This window comes from Tinamus guttatus, unplaced genomic scaffold (assembly GCF_059628265.1).
Source record: "Tinamus guttatus ecotype Peru unplaced genomic scaffold, ASM5962826v1 Tinamus_guttatus_pri_ptg000753l, whole genome shotgun sequence".
In the NCBI taxonomy this organism is placed as follows: Eukaryota; Metazoa; Chordata; class Aves; order Tinamiformes; family Tinamidae; genus Tinamus; species Tinamus guttatus.
This window is the reverse complement of record NW_028289287.1, coordinates 750,160-775,668: the sequence shown is the minus strand read 5'-3', so window position 1 is coordinate 775,668 and position 25,509 is coordinate 750,160. Positions and strand designations below refer to the sequence as shown.

The 25,509-nt window shown below is 37.2% G+C and overlaps 1 protein-coding gene across 2 annotated transcripts in view; it reads right to left on the bottom strand.

The window, feature by feature from the left end:
- VWF (von Willebrand factor) overlaps nt 1-25,509 on the bottom strand; it is a 126,512-nt gene that overhangs the window by 50,202 nt on the left and 50,801 nt on the right. For both annotated transcript variants that reach the window (XR_015914061.1, XM_010225239.2), the window contains 10 exons: nt 23,900-24,034; nt 22,168-22,314; nt 21,328-21,468; nt 19,595-19,714; nt 18,824-18,980; nt 18,139-18,297; nt 16,614-16,749; nt 11,885-13,224; nt 11,130-11,249; nt 8,534-8,677 (listed from right to left, as the gene is read on the bottom strand). Coding sequence is in view for 1 of the 2 variants with exons in the window: in XM_010225239.2 (XP_010223541.2) it covers nt 8,534-8,677; nt 11,130-11,249; nt 11,885-13,224; nt 16,614-16,749; nt 18,139-18,297; nt 18,824-18,980; nt 19,595-19,714; nt 21,328-21,468; nt 22,168-22,314; nt 23,900-24,034 (2,599 nt within the window). In the remaining variant the exon portion in view is untranslated. The remainder of the gene's footprint in view (nt 1-8,533; nt 8,678-11,129; nt 11,250-11,884; nt 13,225-16,613; nt 16,750-18,138; nt 18,298-18,823; nt 18,981-19,594; nt 19,715-21,327; nt 21,469-22,167; nt 22,315-23,899; nt 24,035-25,509) is intronic.

Below are 25,509 nucleotides of genomic sequence, written 5' to 3'. Positions count from 1 at the left end.
TTTTTTTTTTAACAATGTGAATAACTTCATATTTTTTGCTTTAGAGAATACCATCTCTGGAAGTATTACCACTGCATCACACAAAACAGAAAATGTACCAAGTCTTATTTCTAACTTTTGGAAGAACAGTGACATCCAGTGGCTAATTCTAGTTACCAAATGCTACCACCTAAAACCCACTCAACAGTACATGTAAATGGCTCAATTCCAGAGATCTAGTCCTTCCCTAATTTCGTAAAGTTCTGCTATCCCTCTGAAATCTAGACTAACACATATTATAACTAGGTAATCCTTAAAAATAAAAAATAAAAAATACCTTAACCCTAATCACTAACTGGTTTAAATGGGTATCTGTTGCCCTTTTATTTTACATCAGTGACCACTCAGGCAAATCTCTTTTCAAAACAATTGCCTCAGCAATATAACATATTTTAAGTACTCATGCTTAGATATGTTTTTGCACAGCTATTTATACAGGCAATGATCACACGCCATTTTCTTAAATGCACCTTTGGTTTTGGAAGTTATAGTTCAGGAAGTAGAAATGATACTGTGTGACTGATGTGATTTTTAGAGGAAACAGCGGACTGTGAATAATAAATATCTGAAAAAATATCTCCTCTGAGTAATCTGCAAGAACTGCTCTGCAAGAATGCATTTGACTAAGAAATTCACAGAATAATTTTCAATAACTAAGGTATTTGTAAAATAGCGGAAGACACATTGTAGATAACTAACCAGCAAAACACCAGAACAGCTTCACACACTTTACACTTCATGTCCTCTTCCATCATGCCACCCACTGCTTTTCCTCAGCAGAAGCAGAGTTCCTTTTCTCAAGCTACTTCAAGCAAGGATCACTGCCAGAAAGTTCACTCAGCATATTGATTATTGAGAGCCTAATAGCAGCTGAGTATTCTGCAGAATTTATCTGAAGAAATTAGACCTAGAGGAAGAATTTACTACTTAGAAGAAGATAGTTTAGAATAAAATACTACTGGCTGCCCCTCTTTAAGTGTTTATTTGCCTAGTGCAGCTACATTCACTGGAAATCTCCTGTTTAAGAAGGATCACAAAATTTTCCAAGTAATAATTTTTAAATAGAAAAATGCATTTTTCTTGAATTCAAAAGGCTTTTTGAAAACACATCAGTTTTTCCAAGGGGGGGAAAAAAAACCCACACAAACAGACAAACACGGAAAGCTTTCAACAGTGTATAATAGTGTACAGAATAAAAATGGAATATTTCTCTTCTCTCTTGCCACATTACAACTATATTATTTCGTGCTGTTTCAATGAAAATGTTTCTGAATTTCTGTACACTGAAACATTCAAAATTCTGAATGTTTTTTACTTAAAGCATAACTTAAACATAGCCTAAAATGTCATAATTGATTGATTGATAGTGATTCCATTTTACAAATTACCATTCTTAACCCCTCAAAATTAACAAATTCCAAGTATTAATTCACATTCTATTAAAGCTGTTTCATAATCACAACTAAAAATGCTTTTGCTTTCCAGCAGTTAATCTATATGTCTGTACATATAGATTTTAGATGTGGAATCATAATGTATCTAATATATAACTAAGGAATACAATAAAACTCAAAAAATGAATATGACTTTTCCACTCCCTGAGATTCCTCCAGAATGGTCACTGTGTCAGAAGACTGACTCATTTCCCTTTTGTCCAATAAATAGTTGCTAAGAATTTCTTTTTTTTTTTTTTTAACTACTTTAGGTTAAAACTTCACACAGTTAGAATCTCAAATCATTTTTCATTATTTTGTGAAAACTGTTCAGAATTTCAGTGCTTGTCTTTTTTCTTTTTTTTATAATGACTCTTTATGATTTTTGTGTGGCTGGTGTAGTCACCAACCACACAGACTCCATTGCTCTTTCTTCCACTAAATCTGCAAATTTGCAGAAACATCTTTAGTTATCTGCAAACTGGTAAGTGGTAAGTCCATTATTTTTATGGTTTCTAATAAAGAAATCAAATTCCATTGGAATAGAACTGGAAAATATTTCAAAAATAATTTGGTAATTATAAAGATAGTTACTCAATTCAATGCATGGAAAATTTGCTTCAGCATGCTAAAAATACTGGGGGTTTGTCCCCTTCATTTGGAGCTAGCTCAAAGGAAAAGAGACAAATGTCTGAAGACGTGATGAAATGAACATTTGCGGCTCTCTTAGAGAGATTCGGAAAGTTACAATCTCAAACTGGAAGATGTCATTTCCAACTGTTTGTTTCTACATCTCATCAAGGAGTGTGATAACATGCCACTCAGAGGTTGTAATAAAGAATAGTCACTAGGAATAAACCACCTGGGCCACTGACAGCATTTGAACATTCTCTTGCTAGTAGATTGTAACATAGCAGTAAGCCACCACTTTCATGCCAAGAAAGGTTTCAAGTTTTACACTCAAAGAACTGTCACAAAGCAAAAGGCTCAAGTCAAGACAATGTAGCAGCATCTTGGACTTAAATAAACTAGCTTTAAATGATCAAGTCTAAGCCACACAGACTTCAGGGCAGCCTTTATAAATCCATCTTGAGTCTTATGCATTCCATCAGTGGAAAACATTTCGGTTGGGACCACTAGATTCTGCTCTGGCATGTCTATGCACATTGCAAATGTGTTTCTGTTTGCATGGGCCACACTAAGCATCTGCTTTAAGGCACATCAGCCAGGTGTCCCCTCTGTTTCCCATCTGGCCTAGTGGCTAATTGCTCAGGGAACACACCATATCTGAAAACCAGCAGTTCTAAAAGACCCAATAGTCTTCAGATAGTTTCAGTTTCGATGGTTTATGGCCCTATATCAGCTCACTGAAGGTGCAGTGCATGTCACTTCCAAAGGAAGGATGGAAGTATATAGCCATTAGGTGAAGGGGGCAGGGATCAACCCCTTCTGCAATGCTAGTTTGGTTATATGGGACCACATCATCCACTATTTACTTTAGTGATGGGCCCTAAAGAAAATCCAAATATTAAAAGAAAATATCCATACTCCTGCTCTACAAATCAGAAAAACAATACATGTTTTACTTTAAAGATACATGCCAGTAGTCGACAAATTAACTTTTAGCATTGGCATCACCTAAGCCCCAGTGAAGTGAATGGGATGTTTCATACTGACTTTAAGGATTACACATTTTGGAGGGATTTCTGTGAGCAAGGACTACCAGCCAATATGTTCCACATATTGAATATAGGGGTAAATGATGTCAATCCAGCGTTTCACTGCTACAAATAGTTTCTGTTTCTTAATCATACATATCCTATAAAACAAAACAAAACAAAAACAAAAACAAACAAACAAAAATTCAACAAGTGGGCTTTGAAAATGTAATGATTTCCATATTTGCATGTATTTTAGCCATTAGATATACAACCCATGAGAAATCAATAGAGAAGTCTCAAAGCCAAAGGCCTTCATCATATGTGGGAGAATAAAAATAACAGTGGGACACATAATAGAAACTCTGTGCCCAAATGGTGAAAATTCAACACCTACTACCCTTGGAAGATATAAATAGAATATACGTCCTGTTGCCTGTCCCTGACTGCTTGTCGCATTTTCCCTTACTGTCTCCTAACACATTGTTCCTACTCTGATCCTGACAAGCATAATGCACAAGATTAATTTCATATACACACACACGCACACCAAATTTTACCCTCTAAACATTTATCTAGGTAACAGAACAAAAAGCCCGGCTTGCAACAAGTTCTCAAATTCAGCTAAGTCTGTATGATCTGACTATTAGTCATTTGGCACATCTGGGGGAAAAAAATCTATGTGAGTCCCTTTGGAAAAATCAAGTTGGTCATTCCAAGGGCTATCACTGTGGCACAGTACCTTCTCCCATTTTTCAATACTGATAATTGGCAAATTTCTGAACACATCACAGACTACAAAACAAAAGTAATGAAAGGAAAGATCATTAAAGCAAAAGCAACAGAAAATATCCTGTAAAAGAAAGAGGTAGTTAGACAATGCAGAAGTGAAGGCATCACTGCACAATCTTCTCCTCTCATCTAAGATATATAATTGGTGGCTAACTTCTGACATTCAAAAAGGCTTTTAAAGAACCTTCTTCTGGTTGCTTTGAACAATATGATTCAATAAAGTCTAAACAGTTGAATTTTTTGGCCTGGGGGGACAACACCATTTGCTATACATTCAAGCCAGACTCAAATTCTTAGTTAGTAGTTCAGAATGTCTTACATAGAAGTTTCGGAGTGAAATGAAAGCTGATTAAATGACTTTAAGCAACATTTAAAGCTAAGAGACAATATACTTAATAGGGTAGGTGTTTAATGGGAATCTACAAGGGAAATCCTCTAAATTCTGTCTTACTGAATAATTTCATTAATGATTGGATAAAGGAAAAAAAGTATATTAAAAATGCCCATCTGAATCACAGATATTAGATTGAGAGCAAGTGTGAACATCATGAGTGAACTGAAAGAGCACAAAATACCCTAAAATTTTGGAAGTAGATTCAATAAATAAGTAAATAATAATTCATCCTAAAAAGACAATCTGGGGCAAATAAGCCAACAGATAGGCATTTAGTAGTTTAGTAGGTACCTCAGTGAAGAAGAAATTTCAGCCAGAAATGGCTGAAAACAACTTTGGAATAATACAAAACTATTTTTGCAATGATTTTCTTTAATTATGTCTGAAATGAAGAATAAGATGTAAAATCCATGTGAAGTTCTGTGGAGTTGCAAGAGACAGTGGAGTTGAGCTAGGCAAAGTTTCCTTTAGAGATCTTATGCATCATTGTCTTAAGTGGCCTCAGTAGTTTTGCTAACCCTTCCTCAACAACTCAAACAAGTAAGGCAAGGCAAAGTACTGCAAGGGTCTAAATCACCCACGTCTATTGAAAGATGATGGGGAAAGAAGCAAAAAGATATATCTCCTCAGTACTTGAAAAGGTGTAGAAATGTCACTGGGTAGGAAGCTTATGGAAAGTCCAGATCATATGTATTCCACCAAGAACTTGTCTAATCAGAAACATACATTGATTTTTTTTTAACTGAATTTAGCAGATGATTAATTTTAAAACAAAATAGCTGTTGAGGAAATTTTCCAAAATGGATGCTTTAAGCAATTCACTCTTAGCAAATCAATACTCTCACATAAATAGTACCCATTGGTGGAATGGTTAGAATTTTTATGAACATTATGGATTTATCAGTCTATCAGCTTACTAGCTGAAGGGAAATGGAAAGGGAAAGGGAAAGGGAAAGGGAAAGGGAAAGGGAAAAGGGGAGGAGAGGGGAGGGGAGGGCAGGGCAGGGCAGGGCAGGGAAGGGATCCAGAAACAAAAGTCTGCCAGCACAGTGACTTAAAAAATACTTTAAAAAGTATTTTTTCGTGGGGAAAAGTCTAGCTCATACCCAAAGCCAGTTCAAGAAAGGAGCTGACGCTCCAATGGCAGAAGCAGGAATGAGGGAATAAATGAACAAGACCTCTGTCTTTCAATAGATGAAAGCTATTATATCAGGGCACATGCTGGTTAAACCATGGCTTTTGGCTGTTGGCCAAACTTTGAAAAGCAATTCCATACAGACTGCATCAGGGCAGACATCTGAATCACAGAAAGTTTCTATATTGGATTTTTACCTCCTAAATGATAAGGTGATCTTGAAAGGAAGCATTTAAAATGGCTTAATCATGATAGGCAAAATAGAATGCTACTATTCAAATTGTAAATAGCTATAGAATTTTCAGGAAAAAAATGCTAAGATTTCTTTCCTAAATACAAAGAAAAGTGTGTATTTCTTTAACTTTGCTCTTATGGCAGTTGAACCACAGAGAAAAAAGATCCTCCAAATTTTGAAGTGGACATCTGGCAATGAAAAATTAGCCCAAATGAACTGCATTTAGCAAGACATAATCAGCTGAAATAATCATTTTATAAAGCATAAGTGGCATTTATTGTAGGGATTGCTAATTTTGTGCCCTATGAGACTCCTAAACACCAGTGGATATTGAACGGCCATGTTTTTATCAGAATCTCAATTGTCTTCAATAGATCTTTCTCTTTACTTGAATGGGATGTTACACAGTTAATTCATATCTTCAGCTTGTTTGGTTGTGGGTTTTTTTCAGTAGTTGCTTAAGAGAAGTTGCACAGAATTTTGTTATGACTAAATGTCCCCAGAACTTCTTACTAGATTATGTGAGCCAAAATTTGAATTATATGATCTTATTGTACAAGCATGGAATCTTTGTGGTTTAGGCTGCTGGATTTAGGCTGCTATACCCTTGAAGACTCTGTATTTTTTTCATTATTTCCTCGTAACAAAAATGTGTTTTTCTCCTCTAGTTTGACTATCTTTAAGACAGCAATCACATTCTAAAGACAGATACACATAGTGCTGTAATGTCAACTTCCATTTATGCAAATGCATCTACTAGGATCTTCCTACAGTAACTCGACAAGTACTGTCCCACCAGCCTGTGGTATATTTCTGTTCTTGGAGCTGCGCAGCTCTAGCGCATATCCACCCTTCAGTGGTTGCAGCTATTACAACTATTAAAGAGTTATAATAACTATTGTTCATGCATAGGTACTGTATTGCTCGTGTACTGACTCACTATGCCTATAAGCTCAAACAAGCAAGTGCAGGTTGGAAACTCTAGGAAACTCTAGGAAACAAGAAAACTGGAACCATGAATGAGCCACGATTTTTTAAAAAGATAACTCAGTCAGGCAGAGGCCCCAAGTCTGCCGTTCTTTTGTGCACATGTAACTTTGTTGACTGAAATAGGATACTTAAATCAGCAAAGACTGCACAAGGATTACACAGAATTATATTTATACTACTGGGAGACCAACACAAATGAGATGAAACAGTGTTGGTCTGAGGGTAATGACATATTTTTGATGGGTAAACCTCAGGCATGTCGAGGATAAATTAGAAAAGAGATTTCAAAAGGTGCCTCAGAAACTGCAAAATCCAAACTGAGCCATCTAAATTTTTTGAACAGTCTGTGTACTTCCTGTACACAGAGAGAGTGAAACAAATGACCACTTGTTTCCCATGGACATCAAGTCTCCGATTTGGTCAGCCTAGTTCATATACCCTGCAAGCTGTGAGACCGCAGTCCACAAGACAGGACTTTCATTACTTCACTGGGAGGAATTACTTCTGTTCTATTCCATTTTGTTTTGTGATATCGCATTTCTCATCATAGTCTCTGAGCATTTTCCAATGAGATGTAAACAAAATACTAAGAAGCACGTCATGTGGCTGCCTCTCCCTTTTCATTTCCCAGAGGCCATGTTTTCTCTGCTTTCCTGAAGTTTGGTGTGGCTTACTACACACACTATGCAGAAGTATCCATGAAACTTATCTATTTGTATGTAACAATTTATCCAACAAAGAGCCTATAGAAGTCTCATCAGCCATCTGGTATTTTTATTTCTCCAGGCTGAGAAAGCAATCATGGTTAATCCTCCTGTGAACTATGGAAGTCAGGTTTTATTTCTCACTTCTCTATACCAATAACTCTTTATGGTCTGAAGTAGGCCAAAGGCCCTAAAAATACGTGTACTCCTCAGCTCTTATAGGACCCTAATGCTATGCTGCTGCCAGAGCAAATGTGGTTCCAGCCCAGAAGAACAAAATTCTCAGGGTATCTGGTGAAAGATCAGTTTTGCTGCAGTAGAATCATTTTTTGCTGAACCATACAGCTGACACATATGCGTGCTGAATTTCCACAAACAAAATGGGAAATCTGTGCTTTAGCACCTGAAAAATCAAGTGGACATGTTAAGTATGCAGTTTTCTGGAATGGATGATAATGTTTCACAAGAAATTTTTCAGCTAAGGTGCCAACTTAGACAGTCACAAACCTCCCTGACACCATTCCTGGCTTTGTGCCACCTCAGGGCACAAACTTGTGCCAGCTCAAGGCACACTGGGACTTTGGAGTTATGTAAGTTTGGATGAAGGAACTCAATCTTCCAGAAAAAAAACATCATTTTGGTATGTAATTTTTCAACCACATTGATTACCCTTGCATAGAATGGAAGAACAAACATCTAGAGAGGGTAATTGGCATAAGCAATCCTACTGCTAAATGTCTGATGAGCTAGTTGATGCTGAAAGCATAATGATGAAAGTCTTTACAATTTAATTAAATTTGCTTGTCTGAAAGAGAAGGAATGCAAATCCTGAAAATTATTTCAAGGCTAAAAAGAAATTGGTCGTCTTCTTTCCAAAATACATTATGGTAACTGCGATTCAAGTAATAACAGATACATTTTAACAGAGAGAATCAAACTTCTTTACCAATGAATAAATACACATACATTTACTGGCAAATTATACACTAAAGGCTATGGTGTGAACTGAAAGGACTGATAGTCCTAGTATAGGACTAGCATAGGACTAACACAAGAGCACTTGTATAAACTGGTGGTTAGGGCCAGGCTATACTTAGGATTACTTTCACCCATTCCCTCTTGTTTAAAAATCAACAGCCACAAAATCACTTACCTAGTTTAGCAGGGCCTTGTTCTCTTTGCTGAATTGAGTGCACCATCTTTACAAGTTTTTCAGTCTCTTGAGGCATATTCCATGAAATTTCTAGAGTATTTTCCCTGGCATACTGGAGAACTGACAGATGAATTGAAGTATTGCCTGAAGCATAAAACAGAAAACAAAAAAAAAATTAGGCGATGCCTAAGAATATCTTAAAATAAATTCAAAGCACACTCTATAGTTGCATTTTACATTAAGTGCAGCTAGACAGAGATTTTCTTGATTTGATTAGAAGATCAAAACTGAAAAATTCATAGAAAAAATAGTATTGGTGAAAACAGTTCCTTTTCTCTAAGGCATCAGTCTGCAATATTTTACCTCAATTCAACCGTAATTGGAGAATTTCACTTTATTGATTCCCAAATATCATTTATGTTCTATTTTAAAACTGTCTAAATAGCACTTTGTTATGTGTACATTGTTTTGCAAGAGCTGTCTTTTGATCAGGGTGATCAAAATCCTGAGCCAGGGTGAGCACTGGAACAGGTTGCCAAGAGAGGTTGTGGAATCGCCTTCTCTGGAGATCTTCAAAACCCACTTGGATGCAGTCTCGTGCCATGTACTCTAGGTGACCCTGTGTCTGCAGGGGGGTGGGAGCTATAGAGGCCCCTTCCAACCTTAATGATTCTATGATCCGCCATTTGTCTGCATAGGGCAGGTTCCTGAGATGACTTTCTCTCTTGCAGATTTTCTTTTGTCATGCATTACTTGAGTCACATGAATTTGGCTACTGCATGGGACAGCATGCCCAGGAAACATGGCCTATAAAGGGCATGAAGAGAACCTCCAAACTCTGCTATTCTCTGATATCTTAGTTTTATTTAAGTATTTTCTAAGAAGTATGAATTAAGACAATTAGTAGGGGGTTGATATAAATATTTAATAAATGTTAGCCTGCTGTAGAATTCATCTGGGCAATATATTGTTTAGAATGAACAACTGGACCTCTTAGTGGTGTTAGAATGGCCACTATCATCTACTGAAGATATGTGTAACATGTATGCAATGTATGCTTATCTTTTTTAGACAATTTATGAATGAAGTAAAATTAAGCGTGACTTCATACACCTAATCACAGCATGCATACAAATGTACCCCTTACACTTTATAATTTGTTTACAGTTCTCTTAAAGACTCTAGGGAGAACTCATTTCATAAATTCATTATTATTGTTCTGTTGTTAATGATGTAACATTTGGTTCCACAATTTTCAAAAACAAGGAAAACACCTTGAATAAAATAAATTGCTTATAGTTTTATTGTTTGCTTTGTGATTTATTGCTACATTCATCTTCCATGTTAGCTCTCTAATTGATAGAGGTGTTGGTAACTGTCTTTTGGGAGCACTGGTATGATACAAGCACATCAACACCCAGTGGCAAAGCACAGCCACTGCTCCATAATCACCATATTTCTATTCTTTCAATGCTAGATTGAAAAGGTAAAATAATTTTGTTCAGAAGTCCAGGTTTGTTAAAACAAGTCCAGCTGGGCAAATGGAGGATGCTGCACTGTCCCTGCCATGTAGCTCTACTTGGTGCAAGGGCACACCATGTTCTAATTTATTTACTGCACATGCCATGTGGTTCCTCGATCTGCTAATATCAGGTTAGATATTAGGAAAAAATCCTACATGGAAGGAGTGGTGAAGCAATGGAAGAGGCTGCCCAGAGAAGTGGTGGAGTCACTATCCCAGGCAGTGTTCAAGAAGTGTGTAGATGAGGCACTTAGGGACATGGCTTAGCAGGCATGGTGGTGATGGGTTGACAATTGGACTTGATGATCTTGAAGGTCTTTTCCAACCATAATGATTCTATGATTCTATGGTGTGTAGCACAAGTGACATCTTACAGAACTGCTGCGTCGACAGTACCTATGCTGAGCAACCAAACCAGAGGTGTGCATCCCATCATGCTCATACATACTCAGCATGCTCAGTGAATCTGACACTTCCAAAAAGTCCCTCTCATCCAATATGGGTCAGGCAATAAATCTTAAGAAGCTAACATATTGCTTTCAGTTAGCCCAGAAGGGTTCACCAGAACCAGAAATTCCCATTCCAAAGAGCAAAGCCTTGCACTTGGATCAAATCTGAACTGAAAGCCTTTTGAACTATCTTATTTTTTTGAACCAGAAGCAACTTTGAAAGTCTTTCTAAAGTCTGTTGAACCAAACCCAAAATTGAACCAAACCAAATTTTGGTAATTTTGCTTTTCTGGCATGAATTTCATCTAAAAAAATCCATTCTTTGATAGAAGCTGCCAAAAGAGCTGTTGTCCAAGCTATTCCTCATCAGACAATTCACTCAATCAGGTATTAAACCTTATTTGGCCTGCACTGGAACAGCTTTGGATAGGCAAGAAACTGAACCAAGTCTGACTTGACAACCTTGACTTCCGGATATAAACCTATAAAATTTCTGTGGTGTCTGAGTGTAAATAGGTAATTTAAATAAAAAAGTTTAAAACTACAGTGAAATGCAATGGTTTTAACTTTGTATTAAAAAATATAAAAATCCTTTATGTTTTTGAGTTTAAAGACAAATACATACTGATCTCAACAGTTTCAATAAATGCCTGTACAAAGTTTTTAATTTCCTCAAACTCTGATGATCCAACACTGGAACTTCCATCCAGAAGAAATATAACATCCATTGGTTTGTTGCACAACTCTGAGGGAAAGAAAAATTAAAAAGAGAGAGAGAGAGAAAACTTTATGCATGAAAGTCAAAATTAGTTAATGAAATGGCAGAAGCAGAAAACAATATCTGCATCTGGGAAAACAGGATAATGACCAGCTGAAACACAAAGTAACACTTCTTTTTGAGGGCCTTGAGATTTATATTCAGTGGGATACAAGAGTATTTTAATTCTTACTTTTTTGCTATTCTAATCTCAGGGAAATAGAAAAACAGTGAGACCTTTTAAAAAAGAGGAAGTTCAATTTTAACTTGCTTGGGACAGGCAAATAAGAATATGTTATTGTCTGTCACTCTCCATCCGACATTGAAGCTATTGCACATTAATATCCATGAACGAGAGTTTCAAAGCAGATACCACCTAATGCCAACAAAAGCCTTCCGAACATTGGCTGCAGGTCTGTGCCCAGTACTGCTAACCTGGAGTCAGCATCCTTGATACCCAATGAAGAAAAGTGATCTTTCACTTGGATTTGGAATACAAGATATCAAATGAGATACAGGAACTATTTCTGGCACAGGAACCATTTTTGTGGTTTGGGGGAGGATTGGGGGATACAGGAGAGACAAGAGAGGAAAGAGGAAATAGAAAATATATCCAACTTTACCTGGAATTCCTGTCCAAAGTTTATGAGAGCAGCATGACTGCAGCACTAATTCAGGTGCTTCTTCAATAAGTGTGCTATAACTATGCAAGACTATTGGACTGTTAGGCTGACTGATCCTTATGAGCTCCTGGATATCTGCATTGGGGGTTATGCCTATGGGGATGACATTTATGGCTTTGGGAGGTCGTTTAATAACATCAGTGGAAGGGCTGGATGACACCATATATACCAAGTGCGGCACATCCTGTCTGCCTCCATTTGCTGGTATAAATGTGTGCTTGGAAATATAATTAAGGGCATTTCCAGTGTTGGTGGCCTTCCCTCCTTGGTAGGCTATATTCCTCACCTTCTCAATAATATTTTCTTTTAACTGTATTTCCTTAAAGGAATATTCCAGAGTGACAGTGTCTGAATACTGCATGACTGTAACATGAATATCTTCTGATCCTACATTTATTCCTGAGATTACTCGCTCAAGGAACTTCTTGGTCATATCAAAATTTTTCTCCCCTACATTTTCAGATCCTTCAAAAATAAAAGCAATGTCCAGCCTTTTGGGGGTGGCTTTTTCTGAAAAGAGTGGTGGCAATGTGAGGTCCCTCTGGGGAAATGTGATATTAGACACTGGTGGTGGGGTTGTTGCTTGTAAGAGAAGACTTTCTTCAGGTCCAAGATCACACAGATAATCAGTCAGAAGATCCCTATTATCCATTAACTCCAACACATTGTTCAACAGGAAAGCCCTGTTATCTGGTGACTGCTTTTCAATGAACTTGATTTGCTCCACATTAACATAAGGTCCAATGCCCACAGGTATTACTGTGATTTTTTTATTCTTTAAAGCTGTAAGGATGCTACGAAGTTTTCCTGGAGACTTGCTTGCTATAAATAGCACAGCAATTCTAGCAGCATTGGTCCTTTCAGCTTTTCCAAACACATGGAACACAATATATTTTAGGACTTCAGCAGCAGATGCCACCTCATCACCTGTGTACTTTATGTTTTGGACAATTTTTCTCATCTGGGACTGTGTTCTGATATCTTTAAGGCTAAGATAAATGGTGGGGCCAGTCCTATACACCAGAATTGACACTCGGATTTTCTTCTGAGAGATGTGGAGTTCCTTCATCATGCGAATTATGAAAATCTTCAGCTGTTCAAAGTCCTCCTCTGACAGTTTATTTGAGCCATCGATTAGAAAGGCCAAGTCCATCATCTTGCTGCATGAGTATTCACTGGGTGCCCGTTCTATGTCCTCCTCTGGAGCAGATGTTGTCGGTATGAAGATTTCTTCTGCTGTTTCACAGGCTACACAGCTTAAGTTCTTCCCTTCACATAGGCTACAAGAATCACCAAACTTAAGTGTAAAAATCCATGCCCATAACAACACATCACTCACATCTAATAAAAGGATGTTGATACAGAACAGGTTAAACATCTCAGAAACAAAACAAACCCAAAACATAACTGGGATCTTTTCTCCTTCCCTTTTACCTTCTACAATACTTCTACAAGGTACTTCCACAAGATTTTGTAGAGCCAAATCCGATAGCATCCATTCAGAGCATCTATTCAGAGGAGGAACTGTTTATGCTTAGTTGTATTAATGAAGAAATTATATAAAGTATTGTCTGTTTGTCAGAGGAAGTTTTTTGATAGCTGCTTTTGGCATAATGTGCAGGAGAGCTCTGCAGAGAAGGACCTGGACGTCATGGTGGATGACAAGTTGACCATGAGGCAGCAGTGTGCCCTCATGGCCAAGAAGGCCAAAGGCATCCTGGGGTGCAATAAGAAGAGCATCTCCAGCAGGTTGAGGGAGGTGATCTTGCCCCTCTACTCAACCCTGGCGAGGCCACATCTGGAGTATTGTGCCCAGTTCTGGGTTTCACAGTACAGGAGAGATGTGGAGCTACTGGAGAGAGTCCAGCACAGGGCTACAAGGATGATCAGAGGCCTGGAACATCTGCCCTGTGAGGAGAGGCTGAGAGAGCTGGGCCTATTCAGTATGTTGAAGAAAAGGCTGAGAGGGGACATGATCAGTGCCTATAAATACCTCAAGGGAGAGAGTGAGGAGGATGCGGCCAGCCTCTTTTCAGTGGTGGCCACCTTTAGAACTAAAGATAATGTCCACAAACTGAAACACCAAAAGTTCCACAGGAACTTAAGGAAAATTTCTTAACAGTGAGGGTGACAGAGCACTGGAACAGGTTGCCAAGAGAGGCTGTGAAGTCTCCTTCTCTGGAGATCTTCAAAACCCGCTTGGACGCAGTCCTGTGCCACACACTCTAGGTGACTCTGCATGTGCAGGGGGATTGGACTAGATGATCTCTAAAGGTCTCGTCCAACCTTAAGGATTCTATGATTCTATGATTCTATGAAATGTGTGTGGAAACTATCAGGAAACCAAATGATATTGAGCAGTATGGTCACCACTGGTGACACAAGCCACTGGTGAATTTAACTGGCAGATTTGGGTTGCTTCATAAGGAAGAAAAACATTACATAGGTAATGGTCTAGGTAATATAAAACAAAATTTCAGTGTCAGCTTTTAGATGCTTTTAGATCAGATATGAATTAGCAGATTGAGTGAGAATGATACGTTTACCTGGACTTGCTAACTTTATTGAAAAAAAAACAGCTTTTTTCTTCCTCTTAAAATGTACTCTTGATTTTCTTTTTCCTGACTTCTCTTGTTTTGAATACTGCTCGTATATGTTCTTCCACTGTTTTTATGTGTTATCTTCCTCTTATTAACCTTGTTGCTTCTCATTTTTATTCCCTTTTGTCATATTAAATTATGAAAGACAATGATTGATATAATATCTTATCTGGAGCTGTGTTTTTCCTTCTTTTTCTTCCTATTTCTCTTCCTTCCCGCATTCAGCTTATCTTCATTAGCACATTTTTCTTTTCACCTCACCATTTACCTCCAACCTTTTCCACTATTCATTTTTTCTTGCCTCCATAAGAATTTTCACCTCTTTCACCCTTCACCTCTTGGAACTTTGCCTATAATCTATTCTCTAGCTTTAGCAAGGCTTTAATACTTCTGCCTTTCTAATTCCTGGATGTGTAAGGCTCCTGATTTCACTCATCTAAGCACAATCACATACAGGATGCTGGACACCCGGTCAGTGTATTTTCCTTGTCCTACTGGACACTCCAAGAAACTTTATCAAGAATAGGTAAAGTCTATGAAACAGTAAGGACCAACAAAAGGGTAGTTTTCACAACCAGCAGGCACAGAGAAAGCCCTGAATATAGATACTAAAAGAGTCAATATTTGAATAAGGTGCCATTTACTGGGAAAAAGTGTTCACTTTACATAAGCCATCCTAGTTACCCAAGGCATCCTAGCATCCTAACTGCTTTTAGAATTTTCTTAATTGAAGAATTAGTTTTGGCACTAATATATAGCAACATAAGATTTATTATTTTAATCCTAATGTGAATTAGATTCTTCTAGTTTCCAATCTCCTTTGCATATTTCCTATAAAATTCATTTTTACGTAATATTTCCTATTGTTTGTACAGATGGTGTAGGCATCTAAATTAGGTGACAGCTATACAAAAGGATGTTTCCCTAGTGAGGTAAGTTTTCATAATTTCTGAATTCATTTAGAGCAGAGAGAAGCATACCAACATTTAAGATCAATTATTATTAAAAATTACAAACATTAAGGAACAGAGACTCATTTATGGAGACTGTGTTTTGACCTTTTGATGGAATTCAAGGCTTATCATGCATATCACTATGTATATATATATATATATATATATATACATATACACATATATATATACATTTAATTGATTGTCCAAACGGGCTCATGCCACAGACTTAATAATACAAAATTGAGCTAGCCACAGTAAAAGGACAGGATTTCAAAATTTATACCCATTCAGAGCTTCTTTGAAAGAAGTTTAGATTCAAGGTCTTAGTCTGGGCCAACAGCTGTTGTAGTTCTACAACACAGCTGCTGTTAAATATGGTCAAATCATATGATGCAGAACACTTCTGTATCCACTGTGACTACTGAAAGCATCCATCAGAGGGCAGAACATCTGGAGAAGAGAAGGCTTTCAGATATTATAGGTCTTTGTGAAAAATGCCACTGGGCAGCATACAGAACAAAAATCAGTTTCTGCCACATTACAAATGAAACTCCTAATCCAGCATGGTCCATGACATTAATTTCATTGTATTTGGCAAAGCATGCATATAGGATCAGGCCACAGGATAACAGGTGAAAAATTTGGGGAAACTATTTTTCCAATGACACTAAGCAGTCTTCCAGCTGCTAATAATCTCATCAGGTTCTAGACTCACTGCACATTCAAGTCTTGTGCTATATGTAGGATTTTTAAGCACTAACACAGGGAAGATTCTTATGACTTTACTGATGTTGAATCACACCTTACAGAAAAGAAGCGGAACAAATGAAGTTAGTGGGACCACCTACACATGGGAGTACTCATTTTTCAAAGGAATTTATGGGTTTCAGTTGCTTAAATTCAGCAGGCAACCAATAATCTCAGTCTAAATTAAAGAACTTCAGTTTCAGTTTACATGAAAAGGGCTGTCGACACAAAGGAGAGTTTCCAAACCTCATTGTCAGTGATGTATTTATAGTAAAACCCCAAAACTTATTTATGGTTATGCACATCATCTCCCTTCATGCTACTCAAAAGGCATGCTATTTGACTGCATATACATATACACCATACCAAGATTGACAGTGCTGTGGATCATCTCTGTTCAAAATTATTTTCCTTCCATGTGGGATCTTGACATCTCCAACCACACATATAGGGCAGTCTTCTGGACTGATACAAGTCAGGGATAGTTCATCAAGTATCTCCCCTGTTTAAAAATAACACAGTAGCATAAAAATGCAAGTTTTCATGAATTGCAAAACTGATCCGGCTACAGAAAACATGACAAGGCTTCTAATTTGGATTCAAAGCCTCTGAATATTCTGCTTCTGTCATGCTCACTACAAGTTTGACACAAAGTATTTCTTTCCTCCATTACATTTTAGTAAGATGTTGGAAACTCAAAAACCAGAGCATAATCTCCAGCAGACTGTGCAGTGATATGCAGAAGGTGAACGTGTCTTTAAAGTAAAGCCTCAAGAGTGCCAGGAGAAAATGGCATTTTCCTTTTTAAATGTATGTTATTGGTTTCTCCAGTATGAGACGATTTAAGTACCTGTTACTTGAATATTGAAAGCTCACACACTGTATTTAATAATTATACGAAGTTCTATCCAAAAAGTTCTATCCAAGTTTTATCTCCTCTCACTTTTTGGTAAATGTGTAGTACAGAGCTACTACTGCCCAGAACTGCTATTTTGGTATTTAAAATACCTACTTTCTTCTTCTTCAGGTCTTCTTTCTTTGAACTTAGGAACTATTTATTCTTCTGAATTTTAATTCTACTTTTGCATTTTGTTCACTTCTCACTCTTTCCCCTTCTGTCTTTCTTTTTTCCTCCTGCTTCAGGTTTTCTTTTCCCTTTTCTAAAAGCCAGTTGGTGGGGGGGGGCGGTGAAGGTGTAAGTAGTGGATGTCTACCAGGTACTCATGGGAGCGCCAGAAGGCTTGTGCCTGTAAGCAGGTTAGGACAACAGGTTTTCTCCGCTATAGTAGCCGCTCTGAGAGAGAGCAATATACAAGCGTCCAGCAGAAATTCATGACCTACTTCACCGCTTTGTGAACAACTACAACAACACTAATCCTCCTCCTATCTTCTTTTCTTGTCATCCCATTCCCATCCTTTCTTGTTTCTGTTAGGAGTATCTCATTCTCTTCCTTTAAATACCACTGCATACCCTCCATGAACCATGCTTGTTTCACAAACTCTAATCCTAGTGTGGATTTCATAACAACTTTCTGCTTCACAGCAACTTACAGAGGTAAGAAAATTTCTGCCTGAGTGACAATAGGAGCACCAGAGGGCACAGGAGAGAGGCCTTGAATTACAAAGAATACATTAAAAAGCTAGGATCATTCTGGCAGCCATATCAGATGAGGTAAGAAATTGTAGTGAAAACACAGTAAACTTATTAAGGAATTAATTGCTATATATAAATCTTCTTCAATCTCCAGCTGTACAAATCTGTGACTATTTCTGGACTGTAAAACATCTTTTCCTGCAACAGGAACCTACAGGGAAAAACAAAAAATGGACTCTGCAAGTAACAGCAGTAGTACAGAAAAAGATAACCACTTAAAGCAAAAGATTGACTTACCTGCAGGGCAGTGTACATGGCATCCTTCCACACATTGCAGAGGGCACTCCAAAGCCTGTGGGTGCTGACATGTTATAGGACAAGCAGGTCCACAACTGTTGTATCGCCATTCACATCGATAATCTATTTCTTGATAATTTAGGTCCTCACAGCTTTGTGCTACATTGTAAAAGAATCAGTAACAAATAAACCAAATGATCAAACCTGAACTTACCATGTCTCTTAGAACTATGGCATCAAATTTTGTACCAGGGAGATGACATACGCATAGAGAAAGAGTTATTTCTTTAAACAGAAATATGTATATTTTTACCACATGAGAAGCGGGCCCCTTACATTGATATCATCTAATGAAATACTTGCCGTATAACAGAGATATTTATTTTTGATTAAAACAATTGCAAAAAAAAAACAGATTTAAAAAAAAAGTATAGAAGCTTTTTCTTTCTCTAATTTTTCCACAGTCTATTACATGCATTTGAACACAAATAGAAAAATAGAATAATAGAATAAATAGAAAAATAAGATGAAATGTTTGCTCGTTCAGTCCCATAAGAGTGAATTCCCCTGGACTTCAGTGAGAACAGTCTAGCATAGCTAGGCTTGTTGATAAAGAACTTGAATCTTTTCAGTTTACTTCCCAAGAAAGCCATTGCCAAATCTTCCTCGTCCATCTGGTACTTACAGCACAGGGTTTGTGATCTCCATTGAACAATGACACCCTTTTGTGCACAGACGTGGGCATAGGCTGCTATAGCGTCACAGAAACAAGCACAGTCCCCAATTGATTCGCAAGCACAGGTGTCATACATGCAAATATCTATGTATGGTTCAGGATTCACCTAGAAAAAAAATATGTGCTATGGGACACTCACCGATTCTCCTCATTTCCTTTCTCTAGACTTATTTAACCTGGAGGTGGTTTGCCTGCCCCATTGGACAAGAGTTAAGGTGACACATGAATCAGTGCATCTCTCTCTGCTTATGTTAGCAGGAACTAAAATATGCCAAGTTCGCAAAGTTCTTATGGACCATGTAGTTTTCTGTCCCTTAATATACCCCTTATGAGTAACTATACAGTCTATGCCCTGTTCACATACTTGTGCAGCTTTGAAATTGCAATGCAGAACACAGTTAGAATGGCATTATATTAGCTCAGCTGTGAGATTTAAAAAATAAAAAAACTCAACTGCTTCATGCAGCAATCATGTAGTGTTTTAAAAATAAAATTTACTTCAAGCACAAGTTATTCTGTAGCTTTCCACTAGGGAGTATTCTGAATTTTCTGATGAAGCATTAGCTACAGGCCATAGGCAGAGACGAGACCATCTACAGAGTTAGTCTGCTCTGACACTTGCTTGCCATTAGCACAATCGACACTTTTCCCAGCAGCTGTCAACAGTATCAGCACAGATCATGCAGAACAGAAGGATGCAAAACGCATGTCAAGACTTACGATTTTTTTACATGCTTCAAAAAGTTCTCCGGACAAAATGCTACATGAAGTTTCTACCATCACCTGCTTCACCACATTGCCATTGCACAGTGTGGATACCAAGGTCTGTTCCTGGTGGGGCTTAATATAACAAGAGACAAGCAGACATTGCATTAGTCCTCAGTTCCTATCTTCAGGACCCTAGGACCTTTAGGACCATATCAGTTTGTTACAGGAGAACCACAAAAACTAGACATTTTTCATGACAAATATGAATAAAGCTTCAACTTTCTATACTGCAGGGACAAACCCTGCAGTTTGACAATCTGTCAAACACAGAATAGAGCAGGGCACCTGCTACATTTTCTCCAGCTCTACCTTGTATGCGGTAGTTTTAATATACAGGTATTTTGATGACAGTGGGTCACATTGTGCCAAACATCCATTTTGAAAAATGATCACTCACAGCTTTCCAGAGGGCTTGTTGGCATATTTAGCAGCCAATATCCAAGACCACTGCTGAAGGGAAATGGCTCAGAAGTCTCCCTCTCTCCAATTTAATTTAGCTAACAAGTAAGACCAAGGAGCACAAGTAATTGACAAAGTATTTATTAATGACATATACTGTAGATTATTCTGTGTCCTATCACCTATGACTTACTTTAACTTAACTTATGACTTACTAAACTTAAACAACTAGTCCCCCGTCTTGGCCAGCAATATCACTGCTTACTATTGCTATTTCTCCTGTGCTCCAGTCAAGTCATGTTAAAAAAAAAAAAAAAAAAAACACATTTAGCAGGATAATACTGTGGCTACGGCACACTTGCACTTAGTTATCAACTTGACCCAATCCAAAATAATTCATTTCATCGGACATAAACACTTTATTTATTTTATCTCCTGTTTAGATATTCTAAGGGAATGCTTATTTTATTTTCATAAAAATATTTGCCTAAAAATTTAGGCAAACTTTCAAGCCAAAAGTTTCTGTTTCATCTGAATAAAGCATACAGTTTTGCAACTGTCAAAACAATGTATTTATTTTTTTCAAGGCATTTCCTCTTACTTTTTGGTTTCAGCAAAGTTTTGTCAGCAAAAATTCAACCTGATCCATTCAAAAATATCTGTTTAGACAAAAAGAAGTGTATTTTCAAGTGTACATGGCTCTGAACTAGTACCCTGTAAAATCATATAATAGGGATATCTTAGATAATACTTCCAGATAGAAGATAATCCTCTTGAAGTCAGAGGCAGTCAGGAGCATAGCAATAAAGTTTTGCGTTCACTGTTGATTCACCACTATATCTTGCTTTTTCTGCACAAGCCTTCATGCTCTGAAACTAATAACACTTTAGAAAGTAAGCAATCTGTATATTCAGCAGTTCAAAAGTGGACAGACTAAGATCTGAAGTACAGAAGTATGGATAGAGAAATACAAAATTTTTATCTGAATTCCTCCTGTTGAAAATTGCAACTGCTTTTTTAGGTTAAATGAGATTTCCAGGCATATCTGAATTTCTAGCTGGCAAACTTTTTTGGACTGGCAAATTCTATGAATAGACTGTACCGCACTCTAAAACACAGAGGCCTTAAATAAGTGATCTTTTATCAGATTTCAAGAAAATATATGATCCAGCAAAAAACTGGCATAAGTTTGTTTCTATATTTTTTATCCTTTTCAAAACCCTTTGTCTACTTCTCAGTGACACCATACCACTATTAATCAGTTTTCAAAGCTCTTTCAGAATTACCTTTTTGACATCAGCACAGTATGGATTAACTTTCCAAGAATTCCCAAAGTCAATTGGATCTACTTCAAGGTGTTCATTGCTGCTGGTCAAATCATTGTTTTGGATTCCATCAAAATTTCCACATAGACCACACACTTGATCCTTGCAGGGAAAAGAAATACAAAACATGAATTTTCCATCTGTAGACCTACTTGGAGTTTTATTAAGAAGCCTTTTTAGTCTAGTGCTTTAATGTTACAAGGCTTAAAAGCTCAATTATCCATGCCCCTGCAAAGTTCACTAAAAGAGAAAGATTCCAACTCCTATGCCCATTAGGCTTAACTGTCACAGAAGGAAAGAAGGGCCAGTCTGTCTCCAAGGTCTTTGCAAGAGGAAGCATCTGACGAGTATTACTTGTTGGGTTTATTTGGTGTGCATTCAAGGAGTCATAAGTTTCCCTGCGACCCTATCTTCCTTCTGAAACAAGTTGTTCTATCAACCAGCATCACTAGCAAATCGGGCTCCTTATATTGGTCTTCATGTACACAGAGGAAGTTATCTCAATTCAAAGATACACTTATTCTGTCAAAGGTACACTTATTCTGAGGTATATTATCATTCTTCTTCTCTATCATAACTCTTTGTCAAAGACCCAGAGTTTAGCCCTTACAGTTGAAGCACCATTCCAAGGAAGGCAGCCCAGTTATTATGAGAAAACCGTTTCATTTTCAAGCAAGTTCCTAATGCTCCTTGGAAATCACTTCGCACATCTACATAGAAACGCTACCCCCCCTTCCTCATTGTGGAGACTTGTAAGTGTATTCTTCAGTGAATATAGAAAATAAAACAAAACATACTTACTTTGAAATTTCCTTTCAAGATAACTGAGATTCCCATAGCTAGATTCCACGTTACGCTGATGCTTTTACCCAGCAAAATGATGTAATAACGGCCAGATTTCATGACTTCTAAATTCTTATCATCTTTAAGAGGTACCTTGATGTTTACCTGAACGAGAAAATCACAGTATTGTGACAGTGTGAAAATCACAAAACATTGTCCCTAAACCTTATTTCTTGTAGGCCACTTACTCAGTGGGATATCTGCTCATTAAGGGCTATTTTAAGTTATGCCACTTACTAGAAAACAGACAGTTCCTTCACACCATACAGATTCTCTACAGCACTTGCAAGACCGTAAATATGGTATGTGTAACGGCCTGAGTACAGGCTCATCTCTACCACAAAAAAGTTGCTGTGGATAAATTATTGCCTCAAAAATAACGCTTCTTGGCAAACTGAGATAAAAGTATATATTTCAGTCTTATCATATTTCCATAATTTTATATGAGGCCATGTCCATCCATTATGTTCCTAAGATTCAAACACCATTAATACCGACGTACAAAAAAAGGACTGTTAGACAGAAGGCCTGATAAAGAGGACTGGGCTGATAAAGAGGACTGAGACTCAGTTACTGACCAGTTAAATATTCAGTCAGAGGTTAATTGAATAATCATCTTTATAGTTATTATATATTACTATTATCATAGTACAAGACTGCAACAATTTTGTGCTCCTGAGACAGTAGTAACAAAAAATCTGGTTAGTAGTAGAAATACAGAACTGCTTGGGCAACCAAAATGATCTATGCTCATTTCTTCAACATGTTTGCTGTCATGCATCATGATCATATGCTCTCAAGATGCATCACAGAGACACTATTAATAATGGTCATATTTTACAGGTTCCTTTCAAGCATCAGTGGCACACATAGTAATTTGCAGCAATTTGCAGGCTATAAAAAAAAATGGATTTGTCTGCTAACCCAAAAAAAACAAATGTAGACTGGTTTCATGTTTCACTCTGAACACTTCTGCAAAACTCTAGTGCAGATGACATTCCAGAGCATAGTACTTGTGAAAACTGGAAAACTCTATAATCCACTATAGATCTATAATATTTGAACACACAGATGGTCATAATTCTTAAAATGCCCAAGGCAGAGAGCTGAACTCTGCTCTCTGGAAAACGCTTTTCCTGTCATGAAGGAAGATGGAAGGTGGAGGTGATTCTTGGTCCATTCTTGAGTTTTTTGATAGGCAAGGAGAAAAAAAAGAAGAATCTTGTCATATGGATTTTCCATTTGACACTTTTTAACATGAGACAGAATAGCTGATACTTGCTTTTGCAATATGAATTTGATCAACCATGGCTTCTCTTTTTCCAGTGTGCTTTCTCTTTTGGATGGCTGAATTAGATCTGAAGTTTTGCTAGTCACTTCTTAAATCTCTCTTACATTTAACCTTGCTTGAAATAGACTTATACCTTCCAGGTTAAGGATGTTCTTCATAGGAGTTTGCATTTAACATCATTCTTCTCCAAGAAAAAATTATTGCTATCAAGCAGAAATACCAAATTGGCATTATGACCCTAGGAACAAAATGCTTAATTATAGTCCTGCAAATCTGTTCATTTTATGATCCAATTTTCATGAACCACAAAGCATGAGATAGTTCATTCTTCTTGTTTCTAACCTGTCCAAAACCCTAACAAACTCCTTAAAAAGGGAAAAGAAATAGAAGAGTACATACGTTTCCATTAAACAACTCTATCTCTCCACTTTCAAACAGAATGATAACCCTTTTGGTGCATTTTTCTCCAGTAAAGCCACATCCTTCATTTGAAATAAGAATCCGGAATGTCCCAGAATCATCCTTGCAGAAATCCTATCAGACAAAATTAAACAAATGAGTCAGTACTAGGGACATTAGAAAGAAACACATATAGATCTCTGGAGACAAAGAAGACTCAAAGAATACTCTTTGCACTCACCGTTGGGCTGCTAAGGCATTTTTTCTCATATTAATTTATTTTGTGCTTAACATTTACATTAATGTGTTCCAGTCCTTAAGAAATGAGGCACACAGGGCCCATCATAACACACGCACATATTTTGCAGTTATTCTTCTGGGGGAGATTTAGTGCTGTTATAGTAACTGTTGTGTTTCAAAGATATATAATGGTCACAGTGTACACAGGAGAACACAAATATTTATGCATTTAATGGTAAAAACAAGACTGCATTTCAGATGCTATAATAAAAATAAAAATAAAAAAAGTAAATGAATTCAAAAGTCATTTGCTGCATAATCTCAAGCAAAATCTTTGATGTCCATGTTCTCTCACCTTTTATAGTAATGTCAATCTGCTCCTGGGGAAGTATTTTTGAGGTGCGTGGAGAGTTAGTACTATATTTATATGATTATCGGACCTTATACTAATTCTAGGTATACACCTTCTAAGAAAAAGAAGAACCCTTTCTTCAGTTCTGCATGTGCGTCATTTGAGAAAAACACATCTCATTTTCTTTTTAAGTGTTTCTCCAGTACTGTAGGTATTGAACCTACGGTACCAGATCATGAGATCTTTATAGGAAACTCTAACTTGTGCCAGAATCGACTGGTTGATCACCCATTCCTGTCCAAGAAGTACTGCAAGAAGAAAGGTGCTACATGAAAAGGGTTTGTGGGGAAAATATTTGAGAAGGAGTAACCCATCCAATAAACATGGCACTCTGTAACTGCAGAAGACTCTTGTTAGCAACTATCAGTGGATCCATCTAGTTTTAGATCAAAAATTCAGAGGAATATTTCTTCTTTTCCTCACATATTTTTAAATCCACAATGATTTGCATTTGTAGATGATATCTTAACCTCATTTAGCTCCCTACATTTTTGGCTGATTCCACAAATCACAGGCTGACATTAGCGTACTCTGTCTTTATTTCCCACTACTTTTTACTGTAAAGAAAACAGATATTGTCAATTCACTCTAAGCAGGCTGATGCATGAAGTAGGAAAGTGATTCTGCAAAAGTGAATAAATGGAGTCTGTGCTCCATAAGCCTTTAGTAAAGGTTCACTCAATACTTTTGCACCACTCAGGTTGAATGAAAGACCTAGTAGTAAACCTACTGGACTGCCAGTATTCATTCTTTGAGCCACTTACTAGATAGATAAATCATCAAAGAGGCAGAGAAAGGTTGATTTAGGGTACCTAAAATTCCTTGTTATATATGACTTTCAGATAGCTTTCTGTACCATGCTGTGCTCATATTTATGGCTGTCAGCTAGACAAGCTAATTCACCTCTCTAGAACACAATGCAATCTTCATATTTCTCTAGGTATCTTTTAATTCATTA